This window comes from Eleutherodactylus coqui, chromosome 5 (genome assembly GCF_035609145.1).
Source record: "Eleutherodactylus coqui strain aEleCoq1 chromosome 5, aEleCoq1.hap1, whole genome shotgun sequence".
NCBI lineage: Eukaryota > Metazoa > Chordata > Amphibia > Anura > Eleutherodactylidae > Eleutherodactylus > Eleutherodactylus coqui.
The window spans coordinates 116610593-116633169 of record NC_089841.1 but is presented as its reverse complement, the minus strand read 5'-3'; the positions used below and the strand labels follow the sequence as shown (position 1 = coordinate 116633169).

The 22577-nt window shown below is 39.8% G+C and overlaps 1 protein-coding gene across 1 annotated transcript in view; it reads right to left on the bottom strand.

Annotated features, from left to right (window-relative positions):
• The window catches only part of MAN2A1 (mannosidase alpha class 2A member 1), a 108795-nt gene that overhangs the window by 23642 nt on the left and 62576 nt on the right, over window positions 1-22577 (bottom strand). The window contains exons 9-15 of the mRNA XM_066603047.1: window positions 21038-21240; window positions 13990-14175; window positions 11661-11775; window positions 10590-10657; window positions 9332-9497; window positions 5890-6123; window positions 2880-3002 (exon numbers count right to left, since the gene is read on the bottom strand). Of these exons, the coding sequence (XP_066459144.1) occupies window positions 2880-3002; window positions 5890-6123; window positions 9332-9497; window positions 10590-10657; window positions 11661-11775; window positions 13990-14175; window positions 21038-21240 (1095 nt within the window). The remainder of the gene's footprint in view (window positions 1-2879; window positions 3003-5889; window positions 6124-9331; window positions 9498-10589; window positions 10658-11660; window positions 11776-13989; window positions 14176-21037; window positions 21241-22577) is intronic.

The following is a 22577-nucleotide window of genomic DNA, read 5'->3' as shown; positions in this document are numbered from 1 at the left end:
GGCCGATTGAGTCGTGGATCGTCCTCGCGGGTGCCCCGCAATTCAATTTTGCCTGTGAACATGAGGTCTTAGGGCTCACAAACACTTGCTTTTTTTTTTAATGCTACGATATCGCGGTGTTTTTTTTTTTTACACAAATGACAATGGGACTTTCTAATGTTAAAAATGCATTAAAAAAAAAAAAAAAAAAAAAAAAAAATCGCAAAGCACAAACTTGCGATGTGCTTTTAACATTAGAGAGTCATAATGACAGTTGCGTAAAACAAATGCAAATGTGTGGGAGCCCTAAGGGTTGTTTAGTCGTTTCATGCACAGCATTGTTGTGAAAAAGGTCACGCTTCCCAGAGATATTTGGCGTTTTTTTTTCTTCCTTTTTTAAACAAACAAGAGGAGGTTACATTAATGTCAGTGAACTATAAACCACAATCCAAAAAAAAATTTCCTTTTCCTCAAAATTTTGGGAAGGTGGGGGCAATGACTTTTCTTTTTCACACAACGTTGCATGATGTTTTTCCTGTAAGCTTCTCTATAGGATATAAAGCATGCTGGTAAAACTCATGCAGCACAATTATAAACAAAAAGGTAAAAAAAACAAAAAAAAACAAAAAACAAACATGCTTGCAAAAAAGCTTTTTTCCACAAGTAGAAAAAAAAAAAAAGTGTGGTAAAGAAGGTCTTAGGAGAATTTCTCTGTTAATTAGCTACTATTATGCAAATTGTGTATTTTACAATTCATCATTTGTTTAGTCATCCAGTCAAATAACATTGCAAAGATTAAACAAGAATCAAGCTCACGATATGAGTCAGGTGTGCGGATATTCTACTGTGAACCAGTTCAGTTTTTGGTACAGAATAACATTACGTTAATAGTTTCTAAATCATATAGGTGACATCCTCCAATAGATGCCTAGTTTTATTGTAAACTACAGGATATCCTGGTTCGAGTTCATCTGCACAGCCATATTTTCAGGCCCTTTCGTATCTGTAGGTGATCAAGGGGAAGCAGCCATCTCTTATAAATGACGGCACTCCCATCTTGACAAATGACATGCGGATGAGACCGGCTGTGAAACGTGTTGCCCTCATGGCGTATTATGGGCTACAATAAACTTTACTTTTGACATTTCTCCAATATTCAATAACTGGAACCCTTTAATATTTGTGCATTGACATTACAATTTCCATTCCTATTAGTTTGCATCTAATTAATCCCAAAAATGAGTTTTCTAGTGGCTTAACATTTAAGATACTGTTCTACATTATGTCCCTTAGCCACTAAATAAATGTACGACTGCAGCAGTCATTTCACCATTAGAAATGTGAAGAGGAAACCCTCATTTCCATAAACTGCTGCCAGGAAAGTATAATGATATGCACAAGTTCAGATGGATTTTATTCCTTTAGCAAAATGCACATGGTGAGGAATACAAAACACAAAAGAGTGCCCGGTGCCGAACATCAGGGCATGCAGCAACACAGAGGAAGAGAAATGCCTACAGAGGAGAAAATGAGTTTAACTTTAAATAAACAGTTTAAGTAGGAAACCCTTCCGATCAAAAGACTCAGCGCATATAGTTTCTGAAATCTACTGTGACATAATGATAATGAATAGGTCTGAAATGTCTATGTGCACAACAGATAGGACCCGCTCAGCCACAATAAACAGAGTATGGAGCTGCACTATTACATGCTAATAATGGAGATCACTTACTAGCATTTAGGCTGCTATGAAACTCTACACCATCCTAGATGGAAATTATCCTATGACATTACAAGTCCTTTCTTCTGAAATAGTGCAGGATGAGAGCACACATTTGTAGTCACTGCTATCTATCCAGTGCTCCAGTAGGACAGGGAAATGGCCAATTAAACATTCATGGGCAACATTTATTTTTATAACTATACATTACTTATCAAAGTTTTTTTTTGTATTTTTTTTGTTAGTCTAGATAAGAGGGATCATTTGGTGGGCTACAGGTAGCAATATGAACTTGCAGTCTCGCATAATAATGGCTGCAGACAGGTGGTATAAGCAGCTCAGTAGTACTAGTTCCAAAAGTAAAGAAGTGTTGAGAATTAATTTTTCCCTTCTAAGCTCTTGATTATATTAACCAGGATATAACGGACATCAGAGGCGCAACTTGAAGATTCAGGGCCCCAATGCAAAATTTGTAACAGGGCCCCCCAACTATAATGCTTTATTCATAGTACTAGGCATGCTATGTGGAGAAGAGAGGCCTTCTCCATATAGTAAGGGTCATGGGCCCGGGTGCAACAGCATCCCCTATAGTTACGCCCCTGACGGACATCCACTTTGAAAGGAGCAGATACAAAGAAATAAAAAAAACAGAAGTCAACCCAACAGTCACAAGTTATTGGTAATCTTTCACGTCCACCTTAAAAAGTATTTTTCACTTCTCTACAGGTTAGGTGAATACAAGAGTGCTGGGCATCCATCCATTGGGACAGTCAGTGATCCAGAGAACGGCGTATTCTGAATGCCTCAGGTGGTCACATATACAGTAGTGTGCATTTGCGATTCACAGCTCCATTTACTTCTATGAGACGGAAGAGAATACCCAAGCAAATCGATTTGTCCCAAAGAAGTGACTAGAGCAGCGGCCACATGGGGCATTCAGAGATCGCCATTCTCGGGATCACAAGCTGTCCCAGCAGTCGAACCCACAGGGATCAGATGTAATCACCTATTATTTGGACAGGTAATAAAGTCTTTAGTGGGATAAACCCTTAAACAATATTTGAAACATGTTGATTGATAAAGCATCAAATGAAGCCAGGGAATACAGGAATGTACAACTTATTTAACATTAAATTGAATGACTGTATGGACTAAATCCATCTCTCCAAGTCAGGCATACCTTGGCTTCTCCATCGGGTAGGAACAGGTAAGCTCCACTTTTATCCCTGTTACTTGTAGTACCATACCAGGCAAAGTCCACTCTTACATTATGATTTTTTCCATTTTCCTTTAGTTTCATTTGCTAAAAGAAAAGTTTATTTCATTAATTAATATAGGAAGCATTTTAAAGCACCTTCCACTGTTCAGAACATCTTATTGAATAGGCTTAATTTCTCACTTATCAAAAGCAAGCCGAGACTGACTGTTGAACAACCATTTAATCCCCCACACTGAAGCGTCAGATGTTAGATTCATAAATTTATATAGTTGGACTGCCAAAGGCAAAAGTAGAGTAAAGGGACTTAAATGCATAGTAATCAGTTCCCAGGGTTTATATTAAAGAGAAGATATCATTGGGAAATGACCTATTGTTTAAATCAGGTTTTTAAACCCTTAAGGACCCGGTCTATTTCTTTGTTCTCTCACTTTCATTTTTTCCTCCCCCCCTTTTAAAAAATGATAACTCTTACTTCTACATTAGTGTAGCTATCTGTGGGCTGTTTTTTTGCGGGACAGCGGGGAGGAGTGAGAGAGATCCCCTCTCTCCCTCCCAATCCCCTCTGCAACCCCCTGCGCCCCCCCCCCCCGATTCTTCAGGGACGAGCCAGCAGGTAATCGAAAAACGCGATGCTCTCTCGAGTATATCGCCTAACCGAGTATGCTCGCTCATCTCTAGTCAGTACCATTACAACGTTACTAAACGTCTAGTTATTTTATGTTTTAGAAAGTAGTATAGAAAAAGGAAAAAAAACTAATACAACAACTTTGGGGGAAAAAAAAATTAACATTTTTCTTGCAATGGTTTGATCACTCCTGCAGAATGATGCAATACCATAGGGTTACATTGCACTGCGATCTGACAACACAACCTTTCAAGACACACCACAGGCATGGCTAGATAGCCAATCTGCAATGGCAGCCCTGGGGCTTTCAGAAAGCCCCCAACTGGCATGGCAACTCAGCAGCACCCCTTCCCCCAGATCTCATCACGACGATCGCAGGGAAGCCGTTCGGGCCTCCCGATCATCAACCGGGCATTTAAACGCTACTTCCAGAATTGACGGTGGCATTAAAGGGTTAACGGTTGTGATCAGCATTAGTGCTGATCGGAGCTGTTGTGGGCAGGTGTCAGCTGCCAGAAATAGCTGTCTGGCACCCATATTATATGTCGCGGGATCAATACTCCCCTCCTCCCCCAAACCATTCCATAAAAACTGCGAACCTCCATGATATAAATGTACGTCCTGGAGCGTTAAGATGTTAACTTAATGGAAAAACACATCAAAGATATAGTTTTAATTGTAAGTTTCGATATTATATTTGAAAATAAAATTCTGGAATCCTGCAGTTTTCACACAAACCTCAAAGTCCAATAATAGACTGTCACAGTTTAGGCTGGTTTCACACGGGCGATAAAAATTGCATGATTTTCTTGCAATGAGATAATGCATGAAAATGTAGAATTATGAAATCAATGATTTCCAATGGTTAACATTTGTGGGGTTTTCACTCCTGCCAGGATGCGTGGAGAAAAAAAACAAACAACCCACAGTATGTCTTATTTTTCTACATTTTCTGATTTTTTTTTTTTTAATCAACCATGTTTCCCTCTGGAGGCTCCTTTTTTATCGCATCGACAGACTTCCGATTTTCACGTGATGCGTTTTGACAAAGTCCTATCGACTGTTTTTTTTCTTTTTAAAGATGAAGAACACATGCAGAAGTTGTGTTTTTGTGAGAAGAACGCTGACGCTCAAAATACGCAGGAAAAAAAAGACGCAATTTGTTTTCTTCTAACCCGATATCACTATCGCCCCGTGTGAAACCACCTATAACATCCATATAACTGCTGTAAAGCATACCTCTGAACTGCTGTTAACAGAACAGAGCAGCAGCCAGGACAAGATGGTTGCCCCCACAACGATAGATAGAAAAATACATTTCTACAATCAGAAAATCAAAACAGACAAAGAGAATGAATATGTTCCAGTATCTGGCTTTTGTAAAAAAAAAAAAATAAAGATAAAAATAAAAATCTGGCAATGCATTTGATCATCTTTTACTTATGTTACTACTAGCTGATATATCTGGCTTCGCTCGAGTTAATTTGATACAGGTGTTTACGTGATGTTCGCATGGAAAATTTTATGAAGTCAAGGTTACTTTAGAGGAACTGAGGAATATGACCTAGAGAATGCTTGCACCAAATTTTAAGCTTGTGTGATACTGGGAAGTTACATTACATAGGGGTGCACTTACTTTGGCCATCAGCATTAAATCAACGAGTTGTGGCCCCTTTACTTTTCCCATCTAGAACTTCACTTATCCTATTTAGGCCACATGTTCACGGCCGTAGCGATATACTGCCACGTTAGCCGCTGGTGAGCAGTAAACAATTAGGATTTTCCGCAATGAACCTATTATTATGATAGGTTCATTGCGGAAAATCACAGCATGCCGCGATATTTATACACGATCGGAAAATTGCTGCGATTTTCCGCTCGTGGACATCGGGCTGCGCTTTGCATAGTTCTCCTATGGAAAGAGTTCACTGCGTTACCTACGTGAGGATTATCACTGCGGATAACGCAGTGAAATATCGCCCGTGGACAGGAAGCCTTAGGACCTAAAGAATGCTCGTGCCAAATTTCACACTTGTACGACACCGGGAAGTTACATTACATAGGGGTGCACTTACTTTTGCAATTAGCTTTGAATAATAGAGTTGTGACCCCTTTACCTTTTTTTATTTAGGACCTAAAGAATGCTCCTGCCAAATTTCATGTTTGTACGACACTGGGAAGTTAGAGAATTAGTGGCGAGTCAGTCAGATACACACACTTTATTTATTTGGACTTGGGAGAATAGATTCCCCTACAGATTCTTCTGGAAACACAAAAAACACTACCCCCTTATGTTTACTAACAAAATAATTATTTACGCCACATGAAGATGTATGTAGCCCTTACCTCCAGTAATCCAGAGGTCTGTGAAAACCAAAGCTTTAAGTATGAGTTTTCTATAGTTAAGTCGGTACCCATGTTATCCAGCTCATTGACGTGGAAGATGCCATCAGACAGGACTCGGTTACTTCTGCCCCTAGTAAAGATGGTGTATTCAGCCTTTACAAAGTCTGCAGTTTCAGCCTCCACAAGCTCATAAACAACAAAGCCAAGAGGTGGCAAATGTGCCAGAAATGAAACCTAAAAAAAAAAGGTAGAAAAAGGCGAGACAAAATGAAGATTATGAAATACTGGATTAGGAAATGTCTAGTCAAGAGACACTATAGCTTCACATAATAAATGCCCATTTACTACATTAAAGGGGTTGTCTCGTGAAATCAAGTGGGGTTCAGCACTTCTGTATGGCCATATTAATGCACTTTGTAATATACATCGTGCATTAATTATGAGCCATACAGAAGTTATTCACTTACCTGCTCCGTTGCTAGCGTCCCCTTCGCCATGGATCCGTCTAAATTCGCTGTCTTCTGGCGGTTTTAGACGCGCTTGCGCAGTCCGGTCTTCTCCCTGGTGAATGGGGCCGCTCGTGCCGGAGAGCTGGTCCTCGTAGCTCCGCCCCGTCACGTGTGCCGATTCCAGCCAATCAGGAGGCTGGAATCGGCAATGGACCGCACAGAGCCCACGGTGCACCATGGGAGAAGACCCGCGGTGCATCGTGGGTGAAGATCCCGGCGGCCATCTTGGTAAAGGAAGAAAGAATTCGCCGCAGCGCGGGGATTCGGGTAAGTAATAAACTTTTTTTTTTTTAACCCATCCCTTGGGTTTGTCTCACGCCGAAAGGGGGGCCTATTGAATAAAAAAAAAAAAAAAAACGTTTCGGCGTGAGACAACCCCTTTAACAATTAAATATTTTTTTTTAGCTCCATGATCCTGTTGGCCACCCGAGTCAGGAAAACTATTTTCAGAAGGTGTTTAAAGTTAACAAGATGGTGAAAACAAGAAAAATCAGAGTAATGGGACTTGTTAGCTTTGTGTTCTCCTCTGTAGGCATTTTCTTTTCTCCAGGAAGAATGTATTGGTCTATTGTGTAAGATCCCTTTCTTCTGTCTGCAGGGATTTGTCCCCGATTTGGCGAACAAGCATAAAGAGGTAAAATACATTTGTGTAAAAGGGCTCTAAATATGTCAAGATCCTCCGCCAACACACAAGGCAAAAGAATGTAACAGCAGAGGGAGCAATGCTAATTGAGCACTTAGACAATGTCAACCTAAACACGCTAATTTGTGCTATTGACGCTCACAAGGCTGAAACACATCTGCAAGCAGGTGAAAACCTCCAGCTAGCAAACAAGGCTAAAAAGGTACAAAAACACACAGAGGCACTTCTGCGGCCAAAAATCACAATGGTTGTTAATCGATTGTTAAGCGGTGGTATGATTTTACTAGAAAATAACAGTTTTGCTATTGACTGTAATGGCCATGCGGTTTTGCTGGTGAAAAGCAGTTTATTAGCAAAATCATGCAACTACTGATCGATTTAAAAAAAAAAACTGCAGCGGCTAAATGTCATTGTGGTTTGTAGCTGCGTCAGTTCCCCTGTGTGTCTATACCCTTCAAGTCTTTTTATATGACTAAGGCCTCTTTCACATGGCTGTAGGCATTTTTAAGGGGCGCACAAATCTAATGTCTGTGCACCAGTTTTGACGGCCCGGAGCAAATACGCCAGGGCCGCAATGCTATTGTGCGGGGAGAGACAGCTTAACTCTGATAAGCTGTCTCCCTCGCCAGCTCACCTCTTCTCTCCTCCCCCCGGCTGTTTGCAATGGGAAGGGGCGGGGCAGAGCTAATCTCCACCTCTGTTCTGCCCCTCCAATTTGCAAACAGCCGAAGTGGAGGAGAGAAGGGGGAGTGAGTTTAGCAGTCATGCTGCTAAACTCCCTCCCACCTCCCTTCTCTGGCCGCTGTTATTGGCTCCCATAGGAGTCTATGCAGCTACTGACGTATTCCGGGCAGAAAGATGGTTCCAGAACTAGCTTTCCTGCCAGGCGTTATATTGTCCGGGCGCCTTTACACCGCAGGAATACGTCCGTGTGATCTTATGCATTGGAATATGGCCGGCCGATATACGCTCATGTGAATAAGCCCTAAGGCTGCATTAAGATGGCCATGTGCAGGTTACGCCTAATATTCTTGGTAGCAACTTGCCCATGGCCAGCGCACAGACATCCCATCTATGTGCTGTCCAATGAACAGGATAGTGGATGCCGCATGTCTTGACATCATCCGTGAAACAGACTGGAAGACTACATCGATCCATGACATAAAACAACTGTGTCTGAATAGTCTCATTGACTTTAACAGGTCCAAGTTCTGTCCAAGTTTACTTAGTTACAAAACTTGGACAGAACAGAGCAGTGTAATAGAACCCTTATATTTAACCCCTGAGTGACTGCCCATATGCCTTTACACAGCAACCGCTAAGTGGCCCAGTTTCGATGCATACACCTTTTTACAGCAGCTGCTTCGGAAGCCTGGCACAAGTCCCCTATGTTGGGAGGATCAGGGGCTAATGACAGCCGTAATAGTTGAGACCATAGAAACTAGTTTGCATGGCTCTTGGAATGCAACACCACAAAAACAAAATGTATTTTTTATGCGTTTTTAGTGTGAGAATAGCAAAACAAAATTGTATAAAATTGGTGTTGTGCCAACTCAGAGAATAACGTTTTAACTTTATTCTACATGCTGAATGCTGTAAAAAGGAAATTTTTTTTAAAAAGCGCAACATTATTTTCTCGATACATTACATGTACCTCAAGATGTCAATTTTACAGAATGCCCCACAATAAAACAACAAGTCCTCATAAGGCTATGTCAAAGGGAAAATTAAAAAAGTATGGTTCTAGGATTGCGATAAAAACTGAAAAAATGATTCGCCATGAAGGGGTTAAGGCTCACTGGTGAATGAGACATTGACTTACAGTGCTGCCACAAAAATGGCACTTTGAAAGCGGTTTTGGAATACAGTCATTATACGATCAGAAAATCTGTTCTTTTTCTGGACTATTGGCTGTGCAGCCATTATCATAAATATCCTCACTCTTCTTATCTTACTGGTCAGGGCTGAAAGCACATATCATAGGGTCACACACGACATGAAAAATTGGACTCTTCAGCATGTGATAACAGCAGTGCATGCAAAACAGTATTACTAGAACACATACTGTTGTATTTTTGCTACTAGAAAAAAAATGTTTTTTCACTTTTACTTATTCAGAGAGGATAACGGCAGCATACTGTTCCATCTTTTTATATGCGGGACTGCTAAATGTCTGATCCACTGCACTCAATGTATAAAGAAGCCTCCAAATACAATTCTCTCTGCATAAAAAAATGGAAAACTGTTTAATTCTAGAATTTACAAAATGTACAACTATGAAATATAGTACCTGGTAAGTGTCCGGTGACATTGCTGTAGCGCTATCCCACACCGCACTGATCTGGGCTTTTACAGTTTTCCCTGCAGCATTTAGGACTTTTGTTTTTGGTGTATTGATAAAAATAGAAACCACAGAAGTACGTTCTTGTTCAAGAGGGTTATAAATTACAAGAGACCTGTATAAAATTAAATAAGTGAAGTTATAACTAGCAGGTAAAAAAAACAAAACAAACAAAAAAAAAAAAAACACAAACTTGATAACACCGCAATCCCTCAGATTTTTTTACATCTGTAAATAGCCCCCAACCATCAGGTCATTTATAAGTAGTGGGCTCTGCGACTCCAACCTCTGTACGCCCTATAGTGATGTTCCCAAAGACACACGTGGGTAATGCATAAGGGTGCATTCAGACGAGCGTGGTTTACACACTGCTACAGCAACGTGTAAACCATGCTGCTGACAGGCAGGAATTCTGCAGTGAACAAGCTGCTCCGTGGAGCAGCCCGTTCACATGTTTGTACTATGAGCAGAGCGCTGCCGCGGCTCCCATAGGAGCCTGTGGTCAGCACCATAGACAGGGCTGCAGCACGGAGCCGACAGGCTAGTCGGCACTTGCTGTCCTATCTCTTTTTACCAGCGCAGAATATGAGCTGGTAAAAAAAGCTGTGTGTGAGCGCTTCCATAGCAACCTAATGGTTGCTATAGAAGTGTGGTTTACACATTGCTGTAGCAGCGTGTAAACCACGCTCGTCTGAATGCACCCCAAGTCTAAGTAAATGCTGAAATGCGGTATTTTTATAAATATCAGATCCACATAAATCAAATAATTCCAAAAGCGCAAAAAACACTTTGCCAATAGTCACACAAATAAAATATAGGTCTGTGGTAGACATGACAAACGGTAATTACATTACATCTTAGTACAATTAATTAGCTGAACAATTTCTGGCTAGAGTGTACAATGCATATAATTATCTGACAAGAGTTATAGCTAATATTAAGATCTTACCGCAGCCTTTGCATGGAGAGGTAAATAGTATTGAGCGATTATCGAAACAAATTCCAAACTTCAAATAAAATCAATAAGAGTAAAAATTGGGTTCTCTAATTTGGCCTCCTTGAACAGTGGAGGTGGCGGTTAGCACTGCGGCCCTGCATCGGTAGCGGTTCAGATCTCCATCAAGGTCCGATTTAAAAATCGACCTGGTATTATTACCCAGCCAATCATGACAAACACTAGAGGTAAAGCCCAGTCCAATTAACTCACCTTGGGTGCCCGGACACCTTTATGACCGTCTTTTGAGGTAATGCATCCTGTGCTTTCTGCACATCATCCTGCAACACAAAAAGTTCAATGTGAACTGCAGATCACTACAGCATTATAAAAGGGGTTTTCCAGTGTCAGTAAATACATCATATTAAATGAATAAATTAAAAAATATGTAAATTTTTAAATATAGCTCATCAATTTTGCAGTTTGTTTTTTTTTTAAAAGCTCCCTTCTGGTTGTTATTAAATTGTAAAACGCGTTTACTTTTAGAGGCTGACACTACAGTATGTCTTGGCCAAGTGAAGATCACAGAGGCGTACAGTAGTTATCGGATGAGCTGATCATCAGGTGATCAACAAATTACCAGGACAGATTTTCACCTTTTTGAAGCAATCACAGTTCTTGAAAACTGTGGAGAAAGTCAATAAACGCTTGATTTACTAAAATCAAAACAATCAACATGTTAACTGTAAATCATCACAGAAATGAAAAATACACAGCTAGGAGATTTTAAAGGAGCTGTAATTGAGAAATATATTGCGATTTCCCATCAAAATGACATTGGGAGTAGGAAAGAGCAAGCATGCTCTCAATAACTCTACATTATGATATGCAAGGCAAGCAAAAAATACATTTTTGGGGGTTGTAATATTTGATCTATGGGAATAACTGACATACTGTAACTCTGCTTACTCATGGATTTCATATACCGTGAAGATAGAGGCAGACTTTAAATAGAAGTAGACTGACAGTGAAACAACCATTTCCACCAATGCAGTCATACACATTCTAGCCCATATTGGTAATTATACTTGTTCAGATTGGCTGTACATGTTCAATGACACCACATGAAGGATGAAAGATCTATTTTTAATGAACAAACATATGTATGTGTATCAGACAAAAAGGTCAAAGAAAGCCGACCCCTATACAGAGGATGAAAGTTTCGTCGGTTGGCTTAAACAATCATTCATTAAGTTTCACTCGAACACTTCATACGACTGACATTTTCCATTTTCATCAACTTTAGTCTAAGTTGTATGGACACCTTAACACTAACTAACCCACCATACTGAAGAATGGAGCTGATGGATTGTAGAGGTATGTGCTTTTATCCTTAAGGATAAGAAGATGTACAGCATCTACGATGACCTTCTTCAAGTTCATCAAAGAACGAAAAAGCCTACAGAGGAGGGAAAAGAAACACAACAAAGAACAGCATTTAATAGATTTTCAGTGATCTACATAACACCCCTTGTACGACATAAAATAATTGTCAGCATTAGAATACAGCATGGTCACTGCGCGATGGGATTTTAGCAGTAGAAAGCTCCTGTGTGAGAGGCCTTAAGGTTGCAGCCCTTTTTTCTTTTTTTTTTTTTTTGTAAGGTGGGGGGTGGGAATAACAAAAACATTCTTCTATTCAACCATCGACACAGATATCTGAGGGTTTTTTTTTTTTTTGCGAAACGAGTTGCATTTTTCAAAAGGTGCTATTTAATGTACTGAAGAATTAATAATTCCCTAGTGGAGTGAAATGCAGAAAAAAATGAAATTCCACCATTTTTGGGTGTGACTTGTTTGTACAGTGTAAACACACACACTGCAACAAAAATAACATAATAAACTTTATTCTATGGGTCAGTACGATTACTATGATACCAAAGTTATATAGCTTTTTTTTCTGTACTACTTTAATGTTTTTCCCCAAAGATATTTAAAAAATTTCTGCCTCCATAATTTTTTTATTTTTCCATTGACATAGTTGTGTGAGGGTTCATTTTTGTGGAAAGTCCTGTAGGTTCTATTGGCAAATATGACTTTTTGATGAGTTACATTTTTTTCCTGGCAACAGAAAAAAAAAAAAAAAAAAGTGCAATTCTGGCTTTTTATTATTATTTTTTTTTTGACGACTGTTACCATGCGGGGTAAAGCATGTGTTTTTTTTAATAGATCTGATTTTTATGGATGCAGCAATGCCAAAAGGTTTTGTTTTATTATTTAGATTATAAAATATGGCAAAAAAGTTTGTTTTTTATTTAAACGTATTCAAAAAAATTTAATAAAACTTTAAAATAATTTGTACATATTTAATTAGTCCCCATTTGGCCCCTAGAACTTGCGATGCTTTGATCACTCCTGCAGTATGTAATATCATAGTATTACATTATATCGCTATCTGACAGCAATCAAGCCACGCCACAGGTGTGGGTTAATAGACAGACAATCTACAATTGCAGCCGGCCCACCGGCTGACATGGTAACTGCACAGTAACCCGCAATCTTATTGCAGGGGGGCAATGCGGGACCACCGAACATCAGTCAGGGCATTCAAAGAGTTAACATCGCCAATTAGCAGCGCGGCTTATCAGAGCTTTTGTGGGCGGGTGTCAGCTGTAAGAAACAGCCAGCATCCGCATTTTATGGAGCGTGATCAATTCGCAATCCCCATCCATAGCACCCCAAACCTGTAGAACGTAACTGTACCTCCTGTAGCCTTAAGGGGTTAATACATAATTTCTAGAATAGCCAGGAAAAAAATTAATGGTATTAATAGATATATATCAGTTTATGAGCTTATTCAAACAGGTTTGAGCATATTGAAATGATCGGGCGCAACACAGCGAACGCCACACGGACATCAGTCTGTGTGTTATATGATCTGTATCAGTGGATGAAAACGACTCAATCTGTAGTTAAAGCAGATGATTGGCGAATGAGGGATTGACATTTTTCATGCTGCATGTAATGAATGGTAAGCGAACAAATTATCATTCATCGTTCGCCGTGTTTACACTGAACAATTATCGTTCAGATTCGAACAATCTAGTGATTTTTGAATAATTGTGTAAACGCACTTTTAAGCATATCTGCCCAAGTGCTGTTACATGCTGTATGAAGATAGACATGAGCATTAGTTGGCAATACAGTTAAACGGTCATTCTCAACCTAGACGGAATTAATGGCACAGCCACAGAATATGCCATAACTGTCTGCAAGATGCGGCTCCTGCCTCCCCAGACAGGTTCGTGGTCCTCCATACTGGAAATTGGTGCAGGACCCCCTATTTATCAAAAACTACGCCACATGTCTAAGGTGGGAAAACCATTTTAAGCACAGCAATGAACTTTGAAAGTTTTCTTTATCACTTGGGCCCCTTAACATGGCTGTAAATCAGGTGTGTTTTAGAGCCCGTATTACAGGTAAATGGGAGAGGACAGAGTTGCAGGTAAAATGCGACATAAAAATCCCACTGCATGAAAGTTGCATACCTGCAGACGCTTTTTTTTCCCCTCTGGTTTGTCACAGCAAGAGAAGAGATCACTGCAGCACTATAACTCTGTAACCTATAGCAATACTGAATGCAATGAGCTGAGATAAAATGAGAAAAGTGTACCTGGTGCCATAATCTACCGCAACCCAGTCCTTAGCGGTCCCAGTGATTGCATCATGGTGCTGAAAAAGTCCTAAATTCCTCCTGGCTTCTGTCAGCAATTTATAATGTTCTCCTGATGGGAATGCCTCTAGTTTGCGGTTTCTTTGAATATGTACTTGTGCTAATGAATATAATATCTCAGCAGATCTGAAAATGAAAAAAGATGTAAAATGGATTACAATAGTTAAATTACACAAGATAAATTAGAACTGTGCTATTTTAGCAACCAGTAGCTCCAACTAACCCGAAAAGTAGTTATACAGTAAGTCAAGTTATTGTAGTATTTCCCTGAATACGTATGAGGCCTGGGCCTAAAAAGAGGAGTGCGTAAGTATAAGTCCCATCTACATAAGGTTGCCTTGACATGGCAGATGGGCTCACATATTTTGATCAAAATGTGTGAAGAACCTTGCATTCTTATGTTGTTAGTAAATAAAACAGTTATGCAATTCTAAGGCCGCCTGCAGACGAGCGGGTCGGATCCGGCGGCGAGAATTCTTGCCGCGGGACCCGACCCGAGCGCCTGCAGGGAGGTGCGCGTACTCTCCCGCGCCTGGCGGCCCCGGCTCTTTCATGTACCGGCTGCCGGGCAGCCGGTGGCCGGGTAAGTGACGTTTCTGTGCAAGGCTCTGCGAGCCCAGCACAGAAATAGGGCATGCCGCGGTTTGTTTGCCGCGCGAGATTTCGTATTGTAATGCACTCCTATGCAGGCTTTCAGTGGCGGAAATCCCGCGGGAAATCCCGCCGCGGGATTTCCGCCCGTGTGCAGGCGGCCTAATGCAGATATGTTTTTATGAGTGATGTCACATGTTTTTGCTTGTACTATATTGACTCGGCCATGGCAGATGCGCACCTGTGCGTTGTAAAGGCCACACCAGTGATTTTTTTTCTCCACTCATTATGTAACTATCTCCCCAGTATATACAGGTCAGCTAGTACTTGCGTGGTTAGATATTAGCTTCTATCTGAAACTCCAGACCTCCTCCTCAGATGGCCATGTGATCTCAATTCTGTCAAGCTCATATTGACTTGGGTTTATGCATTCTTAAACTAGTCAGTTTCTCAATCCGCATAACTCCTGTCTAGTGATATTACATGAAATGTACCACACATGCACACAGTTCCTGACGATCACACAGCTCTAGTCAAACAGTTATAAGAGGAGATCACAGCAAATCCTCCTGACTGTAAATACTTATGGTCTGTAGCGAACTTAGATTAGTACAGAATGTAATTGGCAGGGTTATCCCAATAGGCAGAGATGGCAGTGTCTCTGGTTGCATAATGGGATTGATAGCACAGAATAGTTAAAGTGAAAGCAGAAAGATGGTGCCTGATAAGCATCAGACAGGTGGGCTGCATTGTATGAAAGTAACTGAAATTTACATAGGAGATGTACAGAATTTGACAGGCAGTCCGGTGAGCAGGGCAGGATTAGAAAAATGTATTTTCATTAGAGAGGACCTTTAAATTTTTAGAAAGTGTTGTCTGAATTAGATTTTTAGTACTCCAAAATAACAGTGGGCATACATAAGTATACAGCTGTGTATATATTCATATAAGCCCCCAAAAGATAGTCCCAATACGCAGATTAGGAATATATATATATATATATATATATATATATATATATATATATATATATATATATATATATATATATATGTTTCATTTACCAATCATATTAAAATTTACAAGTTTAACAAGAGAGCGCAGCCCTCACACAAAAACATTACATCATCGGTCAAATATGCATTAAAGTAATGGTTGATGTCCCATATGCGTGTTACAATGTAGAACAAGCATCATATCACAATACATTAAATAGCAGTCACATGTTACCACGCAAAATAAATGAACATACTTATACCATATATAGCACCGACCTAGATACACACCCCGACAGGGTTTTGCCCAAAAGTGATCTGAAGTGGTCCCCTTCATGCTCTGTTTTTTCAGTAGTGGCAATGCCTGGTATTACACCTCAGTACCATTTGATTTGAATGGGATAAAGTTAGAGACCTTTAGTAGCGTCTGTGCCTGGTAAACAAAGAGTGCCGCAGCCCTTTCAAACGGCTAACTGGCAGTGGTGCTGAATCAGACGCCCACCAGTCTCATATTGATGGTCTATCCTAGGGATTGGCCACTAATTTTAAAGAACTGGAAACCCCCTTTATGCCCAGCCAAACAGATACGGTAATTAGCACCTTGTTAAACTTCACACACAAATGGAGCTTTCGAAGTAAAAAAACAGAAAACTGCAGTGTGTGTATAAATAGTTAAACACAATGAAGAACACTTGAAGGTAACATGCTTTACTAAAACCTCACCATAGTTGCCTCTTTTTGAATACTAATGTAATGTCCTTGAGAATTATCCAAGGCTTTGACAGTTGTGACAAGACATATTAAGGCTGCTTAAGAAGGCATTTATGAGCTTTGTTCTTCCAGTGCATTATTCATAGAGGCAAATGGGGAATATAATACATTTCCCTTATTTAAGATTTTTTTCTAGTAAGGTATTATTTCAATCAAAATTACAATGAAGCCAAGCTATAATCATGGCTCTTTAATTGCACTTATAGGATTCCCTAATTGAATGTAACATTAAAAATAAACAAGTAATAAGTAAATTTTAGTGCAGCGACTTTATTGCATTTTCTATTATAGAGTTCTGTTCATGCTGGAAAAGTCACCGGCAATATTAAAACCCTGATTGCTCGTATTAATTACGCTCTTATGGCATATAAAAAGATGGGCATTGTCATTTTTATTTTAAGTGATGTAGTAATAACAGGATAAAGCTCTGCATAATGCCAATTAGAAAACAATACCAACTAATATATGGGCAAAGTATATCCATACAACTAATGCACAGCTATACCTTGGGAACATTTGCCGTCTTGTCCATGAAGGCACTTTGTTTTCTGGGGCATCACAAATTCAGTTATCTTAACTGCATGCTCTTATATCAATGTCTAGATGCTCACAGCGCTCCGTGGGTCTAAAAAAAGTGTTTTACTTTCCGATTCATTGGTCATCGCAGGAACCTGTGGTGTATTACACTGCGCTCTGCTTTCCAAATGCGTACACTCCTTGTTCTCCATGTACACAGCTCATTTATAGTGAGTGCAGGAAAAAGGGCAAAAAACGGATAGCGTGGCGCAACTTTTTTTAAAGAAAAATGTGTCTTTATTTGAATTTTAAAGAATGTTGTTCCTTTATTAAAATAAAATCCAGCACACGACAAGTTTATTTTGAAAATCCAGAACATTTCTCATCGTCATAGGGTCCCAATACTATCCGGATTATTTGATGGAAAAGGCGGGATACACCGTTGCACGGAACAGTGTACAGTATTAAATCTGTGCTCATTTATCCCGCGCCTTAGTTCCTGTGTCGTACGGCCTACATATTAGAGGCCGCATGAACATTGGAGGAGATATATGACAAACGTGGACAAACTGTCCATATGGGACCGAATTTAAAGGTCTCTTTTGCAGTGGAGCTTCTGTATTCTGTTCCGTGTTCCATATTTGTGCAGCATTTGCATTTTCTCTTGCTACACCTGAAACTTCCTGCATTTTTGGGTGTAAAGTGGTTGTGGCCCGTTAGTGGACTGGAAGTGGTTTTTAGGTTACTAGGGGATGAAATATTTTTCAAAGTGTGTGCCCCTCTGAAGGTAATGGTAGTGGTTTAGATGGGATGATCTTTGTGAGGTATGGATCTTGAAGGATAAAAAGGTTTGTACCAAAACCTTTTATTAAATCTAGACACAAATAGTTTTATCCTCATGGTACTGTACCAGATATAGATACTCTATCTGGGTGCTTGAGCTATTTTCTAAGAAGAAAAAGGTTGAACGAATTTTTGTTGAGATTAGTAGTAAACTGAAGTCTTCTTCACTGCTTTCCCATATGAAGACCAGATCATCAATGTATCTTTTATAGAATTTCATATTTCTTGTCCATTGGTGTTCAGGAGTGATGTATCTTTCTTCGAAGTATCCCACATATAAATATGCGAAACTGGGTGCAAATTTGGTCCCCATCGCGGTGCCCTTTATTTGTAGATAAGGACTCGATATGAATGCAAATTTTTTTTTGACGAATTCATTACTTTTTAAGATGAACTTCTTTTGTTTGGAAGGTATGGTTAAGTCCTGTTGTAGAATGGAATGGATAACGTAAAGGTCTTTCCCATGTGGAATGTTCGAATATAATGATGTTACATCCAGAGTGGTCCAACGATAAGTTGGTTTCCACGGGACTGTTTTGAGTAGGTATAGGCGGGTGGAGGTGTCCTTGAAGTAAGAACCTAGATTGATATTCTCTTAAGTGAATACATCATCAATGTAATGAGAAAGGCTGCTGGTGGTGGAATTTATACATGAAATGATGGTTCTGTCTGGAGGGTTTCTCTGATCATGGATTTTCAGTGGATGATAGTAGATAGGCATCCAAGGGTTATCCATGGTAAGGAAGTTCTTTCCTTTCCTTGTTATAACTTGGTCCTAGTATGCATCTTGAATGAGATTTGTAAAAGCTTGTAGTATGCTGGTCGTTGGATCGCTCGTGAGGGGGTTTTAATATTTTGTATTGGCCAGAATTTGTATTGCTTCTGAAATGCAAGTAGGGAGATCTTGAAGTACAATGTCCCCCTTCTTTGTCAGCACTCCAGATAACAAGGTCTTGATTTTCCTTGATGGACTTCAGAGCATTTAGTTCCCTTCTATTGAGGTTTGATTTGTGGTTTGGGGGAGGGGGGGGAGAGAAAGGTTGACGTTCCTAAATTCCATATTTATAAGTGCGGAAAAGGTGTCTATGTAGGTGCCCCTCTGATGGATGGGGTAATAGGAGGATTTGGGTTTCGGTGTGCAGGTGGAGTGGAGAGGAATTGGGAACTGGGAACAAGTGAGAGGGGTAGTGGATTGTTGGTGGAGTAGTTTGAAGACCTGTACTTCTGAGTTTTCTTGTATAGTGAAAAATATTCTTAAAGTGGGTTTCCTAATAAATTGATTATTATCGATGAACAAGTTGGATTCATTAAATTTGTCATCCAGACAAAAAGAAAGTCCCTTGCTGAGGAGGTCTCTTTCTGTACTTGAGAGGATGTGACAGGACAGGTTGAAAATTTTTATTGTTTTTGTTTGTTCCTTTTTGTTACTGGGATATTTCTTTTTGCCCCTCTTTGTTGTTTTTTGAGGAAATTTCCTTTCCCGACTCTTCGGAGGAAAAAAAAATTGGGCAAGTTGTGTTGTCTTGGGCTTCCCGGTGGGTAGAGTTAATGGTATCGGCGTTAGGGAGGAAGAAAGTTCTTAAAAAAAAAAAGGCACAGAAGAGTTAAGAGTTTGTTGCTGATGACGATCATTTTGGCTGGGAGTCGATATTAGCTTTGTCAAATTGTAAATGAGGATTAATTGGTGTCAACCTGGGCGTGTTGTATACCGTAATCATCTAATAACCTAAAAACCACTTCCAGTCCACTAACCAACCACAACTACCTTGAAGCCAAAAACCCAGGAAGTTTTAGGTGTAGCAAGGAAAAATGTAAATGCTGCGTAAACATGGAACACAAGAAAACAGAATTCAGAAGCTCTACTGCAAAAAAAAGACCTTTAAAATTTGGTCCCATAGCGACAGTTTGTCCACGTTTGTCATATCTCTTCCAATGTTCATGCGGCCTCCAATATGTAGTCCGTACGACTCAGGAACTAAGGCGCAGGATAAAGAACCACAGATTTAATACTGTACATGGCTTCATAAAACACAGTGTATCCCGCCACTCAAGCACGACCCATGATTGCAACTTTGAATCCTTTTCCGTAACAGGATTAGAAAGGTTGCACCAAATAATCTGGATAGATTTGGGAGCCTACGATGACAATAAATTTCTGGATTTTCAAAATAAACACTGAATCTTGTGCTGGATTTTATTTTATTTTAATCAAGGAACAAAATTTTCTCATTCATATAAGTGCACATTTTTCCAAAAAAAAACAAGTTGAGCCACTATCAGTTTTTTTCCCTTCACTCATTTTGCTGGCCGACAGATATCAGTAGCAGTGTTACTGATTTGGCGGCACCTGTAATTTTGATGCACGCACCTCATTCTATCACACTAGTTAGAACCACCCCTTGAAAAAAACGAAAAAGAAAGGCAAAGACACCCTGCTTGTTTTTTCCTTGACCGATCCTCACTGGAGTAGCTCCACCTCCTTTTCTTTTTCTACCACTTTGTTTCTACAGCTCATTTATAGAGGTAGCAGCACGACCAACTGTTATAAAGCCAGACATTGCAAAGTTATTTAGAGTAATAGTATTCATTATATGTTAAAACCACACGTGACAACCGATTGCATGAGGAGGTGGGGGATTTAAATGCCGCCGTCAGAACCAAGAGCATCATTTAAAGGTTTAACAGCTGTGATCAACATTCACGCTGACCGTGGCTGGTGCCAGCTCTAACATACAACCAGCACCTGCATTGAATGGAGTGGGATTGGCTCCCAATATCCCCTCCATACAAGCCCTAAATGCACAGGGCACAACTGAACGTTCTGTGTCGTTAAGGGATTAAAGGCCACTTCAGTAATTTTTTGTCCCATTCGTTATGTAGCTATCCCCCCCAGTATATTTAAGGGAGTTAGTCTTACCTTGGTTAGCTATTCCTTACTATCTGAAACTCATGGAAGTGGCTGCAACACTAAGAGGAGACCTCCAGAGTGTGAAGGTAATCATGAGAGGGGCGGGTTTGGAAAAATGTTTTTTGACCTGAGTGGTCCTTTACAAAAAAAAATTAGGAGAGGACACAGCATATGCCGATTCACACAAGACTAATCAGTATAAACTGTAGATAAATTCAGAAAATGAAAACTACATTACGATGTACTTACATCACAGCACAAAATCTATTGAAGACGTTTATTGAATTGTGGTCTATACAAAAATCATGGAAAGCGTAAAGAAAAATAAAAACTATATTGATACAGTGTCTAATAGAACGCTCACCTCAAATGGGATTCCATGACTCGGTCTAAGCGTTTATAAAAAGGCCGTGAGGTAAAATATCCGCTCCAATAGTGATCATCCCTGTCTGCATATGTAAAGAAATCACCACCTAAAACTGGAAAGAATGATGGGCTGCTGGACTCCTCAATGTTGGCGGTTTTTCTCAGAGCCTCAAAAAAGTCTGATAGGGAGCCAAACTGTGCCTAAAATGTAAAAAAAAAAATATATAAAAAAGATGGAATAGGCAGGACTAATAAAAAAGGATGTAGCAGTATTAAGAGCCTATTCCTATTAGGATATATATTCAATATTGTGATATGTATTCAATATATCGAAATGGACTGTTTCATTTGGACTGGACAGTAAGAACAATCACTCTTGCACTTCGCAGACTGAAAATACAGTTCAAGTTCTCACATTCGTATATTTCTGCCATTCATATATGAAATTCGTCTACATAAAAAGTTGACTAACTTTGTGAATACAGTGGCCTCTCAAGGGGGGGGGGGGGGGGGTTATCAACTACCCACAGGATAGGTGATAAATGTATGAAAAGTGGGGGTCCCAGTGGTTGGACCCTCACTGATCCTATTCAATCGCGGATTCCCCTGTTAAGGAGGCAAATGAATGGAGCAGCAATTACGAATGTACCCTGCTCCTCCATTCAAAGTCTACGAGATGGATGGAGATAGCAGAGTATAATATTTGGCTTTATCCATCACTCAGACATTGAATGGAGCAGTAGGGTGCATGCATTCTAGTGATCAGGGGGGGACCCCAACCAATCATGCATTTAATCACCAATCCTGCAGTCAGTTGCTAAAGGTTTGCTGTGGGACAACCTCTTTATATTACAAACCCGTAAAATGTAAAATAAGGAGTACTGAAAAAAAGCAGATAATTAATGCAAGTAAAAAAAAAATCCTTTTTTCTATAAAAGTCAAAGAGCTACTGAAACCTGGAGAATCAATTTATGTAAAAATCTTCAGGGTTCTATACAACACACACGTGTACTTTAGACAGTAGCCACTGAATGCAGTGGGAGCGTTGTATGTAAAATGAATGTGATTACAAGCTACGATAGCCAAAAGGAAGGCCAATGTAAATAAAAAAATATTACATGAGGTCATGGACACTGCATTACTTATCTTAAAAGGGATGCTGAAAAATATAGCCTTACTATAATATTATAATTCAAATTACTCAGCTAGCATTCATTGCTAGGAAACGGTTTGGAAATATTCAAGATCACACTTGGATCCCATAAACTAGCTAAAGGGCAATTAGAAAAGGTTTGGTTTCTATGTTGCTTTAAACATAAAAGTTGAGCTAGATATTGCCTGAAAGGTTTTGTGCAGTCTAAGGGTGCCTACGCACTAGGGGTATTTTATCTAGCAATGCGAGAGCAAGTGCCTCGCAGCGCAGAGAAAACTCTGCAATATTGCTCATTGTTTTCAATGGGGCCAGTGGCAGTAGCGCCAACCCCGTTAAAACCAAAGGGAGTACCGTATTTTTCGCTTTATAAGACGCACCTGATAAG